The sequence below is a fragment of the Lingula anatina genome, chromosome 8 (assembly GCF_051362555.1).
Source record: "Lingula anatina isolate TDL-2025a chromosome 8, LinAna3.0, whole genome shotgun sequence".
NCBI lineage: Eukaryota > Metazoa > Brachiopoda > Lingulata > Lingulida > Lingulidae > Lingula > Lingula anatina.
This window is the reverse complement of record NC_141774.1, coordinates 5,469,889-5,484,153: the sequence shown is the minus strand read 5'-3', so window position 1 is coordinate 5,484,153 and position 14,265 is coordinate 5,469,889. Positions and strand designations below refer to the sequence as shown.

At 37.4% G+C, this 14,265-nt stretch overlaps 2 protein-coding genes across 2 annotated transcripts; both read left to right on the top strand.

Moving 5' to 3' along the window:
- On the top strand, positions 1-4,082 carry LOC147760249 (plexin-B2-like). The gene is made up of 7 exons (XM_086994123.1): positions 1-325; positions 722-1,819; positions 1,962-2,153; positions 2,460-2,582; positions 2,905-3,005; positions 3,314-3,440; positions 3,876-4,082. Exons 2-7 carry the CDS (start codon positions 737-739, stop codon positions 4,053-4,055), a joined length of 1,806 nt encoding a protein of 601 aa, XP_086850249.1. The 5' UTR covers positions 1-325; positions 722-736; the 3' UTR covers positions 4,056-4,082.
- Positions 4,083-4,670: 588 nt separating this feature from the next.
- On the top strand, positions 4,671-14,065 carry LOC106175580 (hepatocyte growth factor receptor). The gene is made up of 19 exons (XM_086994122.1): positions 4,671-4,817; positions 5,051-5,182; positions 5,486-5,578; positions 5,839-5,938; positions 6,456-6,616; positions 6,911-7,059; positions 7,423-7,537; positions 7,979-8,127; positions 8,555-8,731; positions 8,914-9,010; positions 9,224-9,517; positions 10,019-10,159; positions 10,478-10,841; positions 11,083-11,166; positions 11,455-11,639; positions 11,901-12,010; positions 12,399-12,561; positions 13,085-13,221; positions 13,757-14,065. The coding sequence occupies exons 1-19, from the start codon at positions 4,686-4,688 to the stop codon at positions 13,932-13,934; spliced, it is 2,961 nt and encodes a 986-aa protein (XP_086850248.1). The 5' UTR covers positions 4,671-4,685; the 3' UTR covers positions 13,935-14,065.
- The last annotated feature ends 200 nt before the right edge of the window (positions 14,066-14,265 follow it).

Here is a 14,265-nt window from a genome sequence, read left to right as displayed (position 1 = left end):
TTGAGTATCCGATTCAATAACTTTGTAACAGACAACGAGCAGACCCCTTGGTCAGACAGTACAAACGACCCAACTTACACAGGTATTTACATCAACTTATCCTTACACAGGTACACATATATGACCTACTTTATACCTCGCATTTGATTGTATACACTGTTAAAATAACAACATCAGTGAGGTTATTTTGGGCCAAGTTACAACGTACGGTAGTCAACCTCTTCAACCAGGAAGTGATTTTTGATTGTTAATTGATAGCAGTCGGAGCATTCGCTTAAGGCAGAATAAGACCCTTTGGTATAGTCTTCCAGTTCTTCGTGTACATGTAAGTATCAGCATGGATTGTACTTGTATTAAATGCATCGTATAATTATTTTTAATTGCACTAAAATATGAACAGTGCACTTGTAAATAGGCTTTGGAGTAATTGGTTATTTAAAAATGATTCCAAATGCACCCCTACATTTCTCAATATGATCATCAATCCTGGTACGTTGCGTACATTGTATGACTTAATACTACTGATTGGGGTAAAGTAAACTGCTTTGATACCCGTAAGTAGGGACTTTAATAATGACCTTGGTCTACAGCTCAATAAAGCATACTTTTTTTCTTTTTACATATATGATATATATGGGGATCGAATTACACCGTCCTCTGTGTCTGTGTCATATAAAATCATTTTATATACGAGAATGTTCCTGTTTGAAAATAATTTCAGGACCTATTATAAAGAATGCATCAAACGGCAACGGGATTTGCGACATTTCTGTTCCTCTCCGCTGTATTCCATCCCTGCGATATAGCCTTCACCTCCACAGTTGTCAGTTATTTTCCAAGTGGACAGACAGCAGTAGAGTTCAACAACATGGCGGTTGATAACGCCACTGGGACTGTATACGTTGGAGCTGTTAATGTTCTCTATCGACTTGATGGTGACTTACAACTGTTACAGAACGTAACGACTGGACCAGTCACGGATAGTCCATACTGTAGTCCACCTCCTTTTTCCTGCTCACAGGGGACGCTCACAGACAATTACAACAAAATCCTAGTAGTAGACCAGTCTAGGGGTAAACTGATATCTTGTGGCAGCGTGTACCAAGGTACTTGTGAGTCTCGACCAGTCACTGATATATCGCAGGTTACTCTGCATCGTGGCTCTGACCCTTTAGAAAATTACGTTGCCGCCAATTCTCCTGATGCTTCCACAGTGGCCTTTATAGCACCGGGACCCAACTACCAGGACGTGTTATATGTGGCTTCTACGTATACTGGTCAGGATGAGAGTGGTATGCTTCGGGAGCAGGTGGCAGCTGTTTGTAGCAGATCTCTTCAAACGCTCGAACTGAGAAACTACAACGCACTGTCCATTACGGGAACGTACATAACCCTCTCTGACAGTGTGCGAAGTACTTATCTAGTAAATTACATTTCTGGGTTCTCTTTAAATGGTTATAGTTATGTCATCACGAACCAAAAGACAACAATTAGCAGCACAGAATATGAATCCAGATTAGTTCGAATTTGCCAGAATGATGCCGACTACTACTCGTATTTCGAAATGCCTTTGCATTGCACAGGGTCCAATCCTAGCGTGTCGTATAACCTTGCAAAATCCGTATCAATAACCAAACTTGGAAATGCTCATGTACTAGTGGGTGTCTTTGTCAAAGGATCTAATACTGCTATGTGTCTATTTTCAATGGAGGGTATTAACAGTATAGTAAAATATAAATACGAGCATTGTTACAGTGGAAATGGAAATACCGAGGCTGCACATTTTCCAGGAGGTTCACGAGCATGTGCTTCTTTACCCGTAGGTTTACTTTTTATTTATTTCGACCACAGTTTTACAATTAATCTGATATGATGTGAATACTGTATTAGTGGGATGTCCGTAAACAATATATTTTTGCCATTCGCCATGCATTTAATATTTACTAATTTTATATCCCTAGTCATATAACCACGGGTCAAACTATTGCACCCATGACTATGGTGGTATTAACACGCCCCTAGTGTCAACCACCCCGGCGACATCAACCCCTGCTCTGACAACATCGTTGTCCACATGGACAGTAGTAGCCACCACAACCACCACCAGTTACACTGTGGCTTTTGTAGGAACTGATGGCGGACAACTGAAGAAGGTACAGCGCAAATTAGTAGTGAATTCCTACTTATTACGCAAACAGTTAATAGGTGAATTTCTCGTTTGTTTAATAATGTGAGTATGGTGAAATGTACCGAGGTAGCCAAAGTGACCAGATATATGGTAAGGCATCAAAAAAGCGTGTATTGAATGAGTAAAGACATTTTTTTAATGCATGCTAGCTAAAACTAAAGTTTTTTTAAACATCCGTTATATATATATATATATATATATATATATATATATATATATATATATATATATCCACGTCTAACCATGGATATATAATATTTAATGTTTTCAGATATTTATCCAGTCCAATACATCTGCTGTGGAATACAAATCAGTGCAAGTGTCAAGCGATCAGGTTAAACATATACAGTTAGACGGTACAAGAGAGCATGTGTATGTTATGACCAAATATAAGGTGAGTTCTATAGAAATATAGCATATGTACATCTCCATATATACGAATATGTATCTATATGGGGAAATAAACCAAATATTTTTTTTTAATTAAAGGGACATAAAAGAGAAAAAATAAGTCATACTCGGCCAATATTATTTAAATTGTTCATTATACGATTACTTTGCAGACGAAGAGCTAAGATGGGAGTGGACAAATGTTTGGTGTATTATGAAAATCTATACACTTTATTGCCCAAGAACTGAATGTAATGAGAAAAAGGACTTTTAATTTAAATGATCAATCGAACCAAATGTGGAATTATTTATCAAACTCTCCCCAGGTCAGTAAATTGAAGGTAGAAGACTGTGGTAGTTACAGTAGTTGTGAGGACTGTCTGGCATCAAGAGATCCGTTCTGTGGGTGGTGCAGTCTGGAAAACAAGTAAGAATAAAGTATTTTTGTGTTTAATTTTGAATGCTTTGTATTTGATATCAGTAAGGGAAAACGTATATGTTTCTGGAAATAGATATGACAAATGTATTTATAAGTGTGTTCTTAAAACAGTACGGTTCCTTTACTAAAACATCGACAACAAAAAACATTTGGGAGGCAATCGAGAAAAAAAAATTAAAATGCTTATGCTATTTCTCGACTCCATTTTTATATTACATAATGCTATTATATTGTAGGACGGCTAAAACCCATTTTTTCATTAAAGAAACCACATGTGCGTGCGTTTTAATTTCTAGATGCAGCAGAAAAAGCCAATGTTCGGATGCAGATGGCGTCGAAAGATGGCTTCCCTTTGATAATGGACAGTGTACCAAGATCAATACCATTTCACCATCAAACACACCTCTAGCCAGACCCACACAGGTACAAAGAATTACTATATACGTGGATTTATTGCAGAACTAACTTTCGTTTCATTTGACAATGTTATCAATAATCTTTGTGCCATCTTTTGGTGGACACCATCCATCGCTCGAATAAAGTCAGCAGAGTCCAGAAAAGGACAGCTTACAGTAATATATCTTCACTGTATTGCCATACTGTACATCTGTGCGTAGCTAAATGCTATAGATCTTGTACCACGACTTCTTGTGTCCATTACTAACTTAATTGCCTAGGCCGGTGCGGTAACCGATCATATAACCGCTAAACAACGCCATACACAGGAATGCATCGGTAATGAAATCACATTACTGTAAACGTGACTGAATGCAATCGTCAGTTTGATATATGTAGCTGTCAGTTACAATATTAATTACCATCTAAAGAGAATCCCTGTTGAGTCCATTCGTCTTTTAGGTGAACATGTCAGTAAGCCTCCTACCCCCAGGCCAGTCCTACCAATGTGTATTTGATACCACAGCAGTCAGTGCCACAGTCACTGGTGGGAACTTGGTGACATGTGACACACCCACCAGCTTACCTACTATACCAACTGGAGAGGGTAAGGTTTTTGTTCATATACATGTTGCATACTAAAAACCGCACTTTAAAAATAACACAATGTAACTGGTAGTAAGATCGACAGGGTTACTGCCTAATATAAAATAAATATCATTTTTAACGCAGTCCCTAAACGTGCACAGGTATTTTGGAGTATATTGTGCTATATGTCTTCATTAATTATAATATTATGTTTTTAGTATAATTTATTTATCATTTAATTTTGTGTTGTAGTAAAGATATTTAAAGACATCGTGTTGCCGGATATAATTTTGATACAGCGGTTAAACTTTATATTTTCCTATGACATATTTATTAAGAAAAAAAACTTTCCATTTCAGATCACACAATAGTTCCCTTATTTATCAAATCAGTAACGACTGGAGTTAAGTTTTTAACCACCAACTTCACATATTTTGACTGCGGCGCACACTCCGGGTAACAAGTTTTCATTGTGATTATATCTCTACATCCTATCAGACCCACTATGAAGCCTCTCAATGATCTGCTATCAAAGGAAATTTAGTGAAAGGAATCACATTATTTGATCATTTTCAGTATATGATGTATATCTAAATCTATATCTAAACAAGGTCTGTCTTTATGAACATTAATTTTGAGAAACATTATTCAAAACACCCTGCAGATATGCTAACACGTGTATGTATGTATTATTACTGTAGATGTGTGTCGTGTACCAGCAGTAGTTGGTCCTGTGACTGGTGTATATATGCTAACACATGCACCCATGCCAGCAACACCTGTAGTCCTAGTGGAAGGGTGATACCTGGACAAAAAGTATGTTCCATTCATTTTTCATTTCTCTTTAAATACCTTTTTTTACTCAAAACCGAGATAAAACCAGATAATGCTGGTCACTCATGCAGTTTTCCATGAGTGTGACAAGTGAAACGCTACTAAAACTAAAATTAAATGTCCATTTATTTACGCGCAATCTGTAATTTCTGTTTTCAAGAACAGAAACATATATGCGAATAAGAAATAGTGCCGTCTTCTTTCCTCTATTTTAGAGTCATGTCAATGTAGGTATTAAAGGTCCCACCCTGTGTCCCCAGCTCCTGCCACGTGTACAGGACGTCCTGTTATCTGCTGGGGTCACCAAAGTCATCTCATTAAGTGGGAAGAACCTACCTGTGCCACAGGTAAAAATTCACTTAAATGTGGTTCTTAATTATGCTACCGTTACTTATATGTACACGTAGGAATACATTCCACGTAAGTATGATTTCTTATTATTTGCGATAGAGAACCTTACCATCATGGGAAGATAAATTGTGGTTACGCATTATTACAATAAAGCAATGATGCATTTCTAAATCAGTTTCAATAAAAAGACTGACATAAACCAGAAATTCCCACTCCAAAAAGTTTTTTATGAAGTTTTACATTTTGCTGTGCTCTGCAATCATTTTGGTTATTCTCAACTTTCTCCAATGTTATTCCAGGCTGGCCAAGGTGGTTATCAATGTAAGATAGGCACTAACACAGTCCCAGCTATCAGACAGAATGATAGTGCCATAGACTGTCAGGGTCACGCTGTGAGTAGATATCAGAAAACAAAAAAACATGTTATTAAATAGAAAGGTGTTTCTTTTTCCGAAAACAGTCAGTATCCTGAAACTAACTCTAAGTATATTAATATTAAGAACTAATATTTATAGTGAGAAGATAATGCAGAAAAGATTAAGACAGTTGGTCTGCAATTTGATCTCCTTGATTTTTGTTTGTTGATTATAGTCGTAATTGTTAAATCAGATGTTTGGTTGTATTTAACGGGGTTTTCCGTTCATTATTCCAGTATGGATATACAGCCAATACAGGCCAGGAGAGACACCAAATCCAAGTAATCTGGAATAATAACCATGTGATAGATCAACCCACCGGCTCTGAAGTCAGTGGTATGTATTGTTTACCAAATCAGTTTTACTTCTTTTTTATCTAAAACTAAATGTGTTTAATAGATGTAAAGGTTTGGAATGTGTAAACGCTTTAATATATTATTTTGCCTTCTCAGAAAGAATCATACCACCTGTCGCTCAGAAGACGCTCAGAAGTATGTAATTTCACATGCGAAGATTATCTGCAAGTCTCTTATTTTGTTGGCAGTTAACTTGTATTACTGTCAATTCTTTTCATGGTTATAGCTATGTACAACACAATTGTAACATTGTTTGGCAGTATTTATGATATATTTTTGGTATACCATTACTTCACGATAATGCCACTGTTATTTCAGCAATCCTGTACAAGATGTTTTGCAAGTCAAGTGTTTTGTTGGTAGTTTATTGGTATTACTGTTAATTATTTAAATTGTTACAACTAAAGCGTATGTACAACATAAATGTAACATTGTTGGGCAGTACATATTTAGTTATTATGGTATACCATTACACAATGATGTTGCTGTTATTTCAGCCACCCTGTACAAGTGTGACATCCTTGGGACCACATGTGGCACATGTATTGGTGCTGTGGATACAAAATTTAGGTGTGCTTTCTGTGGAGGGACGTGCAAGTACCGCCCAACATGCAGTTTGCCAGCCGACAGCACTTGTCCTAATGTCATCATTAACTGGGTTAGTGCGGTTATATATTGTAAATTTTATGTCCTTGTCACCAGTCAGTCTGATACTTTATGTCAACGTTTAGAAGTTTTGGTATAGTAATTATCTTTGATTTCAAGTGTCACATGGATATGCTTTTCAATATGATAAGCCACAGCAAACATTTTTCCCTGAGACGTTTTATTTTTTTTTTGTCTTTAACAAACAGTTCTAATATATAACAGAAATTGGAACAGAGTAAAAAGTTTATTAACATATTTGTCAATGAGTATGACAACCTTAAAAAGTATAAACAATGTCTTTCAGTTTTCTCCCCTGAGTGCCCCAGTTGAAGGTCACACCAAGGTCACCATCAATGGCACCAATTTAGGCATCTCTGATGCTAGTATACCAACTGTTAGACTGGCAGGGGTGGCCTGTAGACCTGTTGTAGAAGATTATGTGGTGTCAAAAAGGTGTGGAGTTGTCGTAACTGTTGGCACTGGCAGTTGTATCTGAACCTGTTCATTTCCCTGTATATTTGGTATTGTTGTCCAAAACTTACTCCTGTTAAAGAAAATTAAAAAATATATAACAAGTGCGTGCCAATTTATTATTGGTTTCTTAGATGATTTATTGGCATAGAGTTTAAATGGCTATTGTAATTGGCAGAATTGTTAGATTTCACTTATGGAAGTTTTTTTTTTTTGCTTTCAATTGGAAATCCATTTTTAATGGCTTTTCCCACATTATGCGTCCACCAGACTCTAGTAACTTTTATGCCCACAGAACCATTTTTCCACTGTTTTATTTCCAAAATCATGTCTACCTGATTTTAGCATTGTGTGTACGGCGGCGGAAGCTCCAGGCAGGTTGACCAGGAATGGTTCCATAGAGGTACAGATCCAGGGTTTGGGCAAAGTATACCGCCATTCCCAGATGTTCAGATATGTGGTGAGTATTTTTTCTAAAGACAACTATCACCACATCACTGATGTTGATTGAAATATGGAATGACAGCTAAAGGATACAACCACTCCAAACAGTTCAGATATGTGGTGCGTAAGTGTTTTGAAATACAACTATATCCACTTCACTCTTGATAGGAATGAGTAATGACAAATGCTGGTGGTAGAATATAACATTTGGAGCATTATATTTAATGAGTGCATTTTGATGATATTTTGCCAATTAATAACTGATAATGGTATGATAAGATTTATGCAATGTTATGCAGTGCAATGTTTTTAACTTATGGATAACGGCTCCTTATTTGAGTTTTAAAATTCCATAATAAATACAATGTTAACAATGCATAGCGATATATTAAATTCAATCCGTTTTTGTCACTTTTCCCTTCAAAAAAGATGTTATCTCATTAATTGTCCCTTTCAGGACCCCAAGCTGGAGGCAGTGTTCCCAGTGAAAGGCCCCATGTCTGGTGGTACCAGGCTGACTGTGAGGGGGAAAGATCTTAACGCTGGCAACCTGGACAATATCAGCCTAACCCTAGGAGAGGAAATGTTGCCTTGTATTGTAGATAGGTAAGGATACTTCATATACTATATGCGTCGATCTTTTTTGAGCTAAATGTGTTTGACAGATTGCAGGGCTAAAGAAAAATATAAAATACCGTGACTTTAAATTGAGGATGTTTGACTTAATTACCCTGATAAATATCCGCTGTTTTCTTTTGAAAATGAAATACTGCTTTTGGTTAGACAGGGTAACATGGGATATTTTTAAAACAGTTATTGCAAGGAAACATTTAATTAATGAACTTAAAGAGCATGATAGTGGCTCAACTGATCAAAATAAACATTCCACAGCCAATATAAATTGTGTGTGTGTGTGTGTGTTTGTGTGTGTGTGTGTGTGTGTAAATATTATACAAAATGGAAGAAAAAGCAAGAAACAAAACCATGGAAATTCAGTTTATTTTGATCGACATAAACTTTATGTAATTTCCAGAAGCACAATTGACAGCCATTCCACCATTTGTACCACTCCAGGGGTCAGTAGGCCAAATGTCGTGACCTCTGTCAGGATGCTTTTTGACGGCAGTGTAAGAATGCTGGACCAGGGCCCCTTCACATACACTGAGGACCCTGTTGTGGACAAGATAATGCCACTTACCAGCTTCGCCAGGTAACGTACAGTAAATGATGTCCGGATGTGGTGAGAAGTGTACTGAAAGAAAATCCAGGGTCATTTTCATAATTTTTGTAATGCTGGCCTTTCGACCAAAATTATTAATTTTAAATACGGAGTATATGGATATTACTGCAAAAGTGTGCGTTTTTTGTAACAATATGTTCAATATTATTCAGCGGAGGACGGATGTTGACAGTCACTGGAAAGAATTTTGACTCAATTCAACAGCCAAAGATGTTTGCGTGGAGCGGAAAGGAAAAGTCGCACACAACGGTAAGGGGGAGGCAATACTAAAATGTGCGTATGGTGATAGGCTGGTCCTTTAATGATCAGAATGAAGAAAGGGCAACCTGTACCTCCCAAGTTATTTTCCTACTTTATACGGACATAATTCAAATTATTTTACTTTGGTTTTTCCTTCGTTGCTTTCCATATATGCACATTTTTTATCATGGCATGTAATCGATGATTTTGTCTTTCTGTCAGGATTGTCTCCATGTACCAGAAATGTCCAGTACCACATTAACATGTCCATCGCCAAGAGCGCCTAACGAGATTCATCCAACGATACCAGACACTCCAGGTTCCTTGCGCTTTAAGAGGCAGATGGACACCAATACTATCGCGAAGATTGGCTTTGTAATGGACGGAGTGTTGGGAGTGCAGAATTTAACCAACATCACTTCTTCTATTCAATATGTTGTGGATCCGTTGTTCCAGAATTTGACCAGCGACGGTTCTAGTGTGAAATATCAAAGTAACACTAGCTTCGTAATACGTGTGAGTCAATCTCTGTTCAAGAAAAAAACAACAAAAATAGAATAAAATAAAATACATATATTAATGTAAACATAAATTAATAGAACATGATAAACATTAATACAGGTATTTCAAAACATACAGGAGTTTCTTACAATCAGTGCCTAATTCCTAAACCTATTTAACCATAATTAATTAAGGCCAAGCTATGACCAACCCAAACAGCACTACCCGGTTAAATCTGCAAATTGTGCACTGCAGCAGCCTTACAGTCTTGGAAGTCAGTCTAGTGGTAGCCACACACCTGACTTCAAACTTCTCCATTCACTTATCTGATGTAAGATATGTGTTAAAAAGAATGCACAGTATGTAGGCATACCTTTGACACTGAAATATTCCATATTCATAAATGTCGAGTCTGTACAATCAATGCATAATTCCTGAACCCATTGTATCACAGTTAGAACTCCTTATATGATGCGATTATAACATATCTGCATAAAACTCATCATCGTTCGACAGGGACATTATCTTAACCTTGCCGCAAGTGAAGCAGATGTGACTGTTCTGATTGGTGGGCATAACTGTGACGTCACGGGTTTGGCTCCCAGTGTTCTCGTCTGCACACCACCACATTTTGACTACGGAGATAAACTGGTAACTGTAAGTATTCCATTCCATGATAAAGCTTGATTTGTTATATGTTTTGTATGTATTTTTATGAATGAAACAGGGTGTCTACTTACCAGCATAAACAACACAGCTCTATCAAAAATGTATTAATTAATTAAATGAAGACTTGAAGGACACAGCTCTCTGAGAAACATTTATTTTAAGTTGCCCTGTTAGGTTATTCATCGGTTATTTGCTTTTGCATAAGATATTATAGTTAAGTCTTGCAAATACATTGCTGGTAGTCACTGTGAACTTATTTTACAGAATACAGTATTGTGTGTAATTGGAATGCATTATTCTCTTCAGATACGTATGGGTAATTTATTGTACCAAGTGGGATATCTAAACTATGGGGATCCTCCTGTAGGTCATCCTCCAGTCAACTATGGCTGGGTAGCCGGGCTTATTGTTCCTATTGTTGCTTTATCTGTCATTGGAATCGTTTCCGGAGTCATAGTCTATAAAAGACGTGCAAAACGCGCTACTACCAATCGCAAAGGCGCCAATGACACGGAGTACCTCGGTTTAAGCAGTCAGTTCACACCACCGCGTGTTATCAACACTATAGAGGACGCCTTAATGCTGGTGAAAGATGGTGACTTAAACGTTGCTCTAAAGCCTGTACTGGTGAGCAGAGACCGGATTAAAATTGGAAAGTTAATAGGCACAGGTGCGTAAATGACCATCGAGTTACAAAAATCTTATTGTGTATTGAAAACTCACTCTGGGAACTAATTTCCCCATTAATACGACATGATTTGTGCTTCAGCATATGCCCGCGATCGAAGCTATAGTCACGTACACATGACGGTCTGGTTAGTATATTTTATAAAACAATAATAGAATAAACTTATACTGGAGAGGGAGTAACGCATGTTTATATACTAATAACGTTTATTTGTTTGTTTCAGGGCACTTCGGTTGTGTATTTGAAGCAGTTTACGAAGACAGCGAACATTACAACCCTTCAAAAGTAGCCGTGAAAACGTTTCAAGGTACATGCTAAAAAGTGCTTGATCATTATCTTGCACTTAATACATGAATAGGAATAATGAATATATGTCTGTTAATAATGCTTTGTCAATTATATGTTATCTATTTTTATAAGAAAACATGTCTATGCCAAAACTTATATTCACAATGTTATTGATGATTGTGCTTAAATAAATGCATACTGAAACACATATTGACAGTACCCACACCCATACCAACGGAACATTTGCAAAAAATCTATCTCTGCGCGAGGTTTGTGCATTCAATACACAACGACACATTTCCTGCAGGAAAGGGCGCAGATATTCAGCACCTAGATGAATTCCTCAGAGAAGGAGCTCTGATGACGTCATTCCGCCATGATCACGTGTTGACAATACTCGGGGTATACTTCGAAGTTGACGGCAACCCCATGATTATATTACCGTACATGGCCAATGGAGATCTCAAAACTTATATCGAGAATCCTAAGAATGTGCGTAAGAAATGCTGTAATGAGTTTGGAGAAAGGACACAATTGTTCAAGATCAGACTGGTCATGCTATTAAACTCATAATACCTTACTGGAAAACATGAAAGAAGTTAAGTTAAGCGTCTGTAATTGCAGTGCTGAGAAATAGATTCAGACCTAGCTACTGACAGCTTTTGTATGATCCTGACGTCATTGCAATTTGAATCCGGGTATGACGTATTGTTCTAAAATATTATTGAGAACGAATATTTTATGTTATTTTAGGCACCTACTGGTCTACAGCTGCTGCAGTTTGGTTTGGACGTAGCCCGGGGCATGGAATACCTTGCTGAGAACAAATTTGTCCATCGGGATTTAGCTGCTAGGAACTGCATGTGGGTTATATTCTCTGTCCCAACAGAACAGATTACCTTAATAAAGGGCAGATTACACAATACCTTTTTTTTTTTTGCTTTGAGGGGAGATTCTAGAGGAATAAGCGTTCCTCTTGAGGAACAGGTGTTTCCATAGGCAAAACGGGAGTAGATCGCCTTTCCGTTGAGATTTTCAAACTTTGAGTGTTTTAAAGTCAGTAACTAATATTGTGGACTCAGGCACACTTGAAATACACAGTATTAGGTAGTATATGTGAGTATTATATGCCAAGCAAATGATCAACCAAATCTAGAAGAGTAAAGACATTGTCAGTTAGCAAGAGAAAGTTGACAATTGTATGGTAATCATTGGTGATAAAAAACTCACTCAGCTTTGCTATGTTTTCAGGCTAGATGACCAGCTGCGCGCCAAAGTGGCCGATTTTGGACTGACTCGTGACGTGTATACCAAGGAATATTACAGTTCCAGAGACAAGCAGGCCAAGTTGCCGGTGAAGTGGATGGCACCGGAGTCCATGGAGAGGAACGTTTACACTTTTAGATCCGATGTGGTACGGCCATGTGGTTACATTAAGTTTTAGTTCGGAATTTACTGCTTTTCCCTTCATTATACGGTAGTGCAGATTGAATTTTAAAATCAATAATCTCCATGAACGAAAAAATCAGATTTCTTCAAATTTTAAATGATTGACTGATATATGAATAAGAAAATAAAACAAATTAAAATAAAACATGTATTTTGAGATGTCAAATAATTATCAAGGAATGCATCCTCTAACTTTCTCGTGTTTTAGATGTACAATGTTTTATGTTATTTCTTTTTATTTCTTTCTCTGGGAAGCACACCTTTTAAATAGCAAACCCCTGAGGGTGAGGCATCAGAATATGGTGCCCATAATCGCCCTGCAAAAGCCGTTTCGACTTTTGGGATTATTTTAAATTTCCAATCGTCCATATAAATTATAATAATATTTGTTTTGTATGCTATTTTAGGAGAGATAAACTATAAATGTCAAACCATTCTTGTTTTCAATATTTTTGTTACCATTATATACATATTTCTGTTGTCTACAGTGGTCCTATGGCGTACTGCTTTGGGAACTGTTCACCCGCGGTAAGGTACCGTATCCTGGTGTGGATGGATGGGATGTTCTACAGTTCCTAAAACTTGGGAGAAGACTGGACATACCTGACTACTGTCCTCAGCAAGTGTAAGTCCTGACTAACAGCACGCCTGCGGGTATATACATCTACAATTAGTATGTACATATATGTGGTCTGACATAAGTCTTAGATATTGGTAAGGCCGTTATTTCTAATACGGTGTTAGTACATGTATATTTGATGTTATCATAAGAGGGTCTGAATTTCTCAATTCTCTTCTTTGATGCAAATTTTGCCTGCTTCTCCCTGTTGAATGTGCCTGTATCGGTGCTTAACAGTGCTAGTTGCACATGAACCTGACTGTGCCTTCAGTTACGCACAGTATACATACTACAGGTAGTACACTGCTCAGGCAGATCTCGGAAAAGGGGGTCACCCGGCCATAAGCCAAAACTACATATATAGGCCCTGTCGAAGAGGGAGTAAAAGAAGCACCACAATTTACAGAAGCACGTTAGTTTTATTTAGTGGGATTAGGGGTTGGATAGCAATTTCGAATGGCAGTCCAAATTATTTGGATCCCGTTCTTGTTGTCTTGATTGTATCAATTTTGAGCATATCCTGTCGTCTCTTCTATTCCAGGTACCAGCTCATGCTGAAGTGCTGGTCGTGGGAGCCAGAAGAGCGGCCAGACTTCAACTCTATCGTAACACAAATAGAGGAGACAGTGAGAGTCAACACGGAAGTTGGTGGAGAACCTGATCACAATGAACATGGAAAAGGGGGTGGTGATTATCCTATGTATATTGAAGTGTTCTAGGTACAATGTAACATATGTAAAAATTTAGTCCAGTCGGTTTTTGGACAGTGCTTTTTATTTGATCTTTGCTATGAGGATGACGGCATATGGATTTGCTACATTTTGTACCTGTATATTCTCAGCTGTTTGTTTATTCATAATCTTAAGAAATCACATGGACATGTTATATTGTGTTGGCCAATTAAGAAACAAAATGAGACTGCTTTCACTATTGTTGAATCTTGGTGTTCTTTAGACTATGGAGTATCACATGATGCACATGGCATGTAAGAGTGCATTCAGAACGGATGACCATCAGGGAATTAGTGACATCGCTTTTTTCAGTGGGGTC

Bases quoted from the DNA above. Each gene is read 5' to 3' on its own strand.
- LOC106175580 (XM_086994122.1), top strand. From the start codon at position 4,686: ATGTATTATTACTGTAGATGTGTGTCGTGTACCAGCAGTAGTTGGTCC. The intron at 4,818-5,050 runs GTATGTTCCATT...CCTCTATTTTAG, and splicing joins GGGTGATACCTGGACAAAAA to AGTCATGTCAATGTAGGTAT. The intron at 11,167-11,454 runs GTACATGCTAAA...CATTTCCTGCAG, and splicing joins AGCCGTGAAAACGTTTCAAG to GAAAGGGCGCAGATATTCAG.
- LOC147760249 (XM_086994123.1), top strand. From the start codon at position 737: ATGCATCAAACGGCAACGGGATTTGCGACATTTCTGTTCCTCTCCGCT. The intron at 2,583-2,904 runs GTGAGTTCTATA...AACTCTCCCCAG, and splicing joins ATGTTATGACCAAATATAAG to GTCAGTAAATTGAAGGTAGA. The intron at 3,006-3,313 runs GTAAGAATAAAG...TTTAATTTCTAG, and splicing joins TGGTGCAGTCTGGAAAACAA to ATGCAGCAGAAAAAGCCAAT.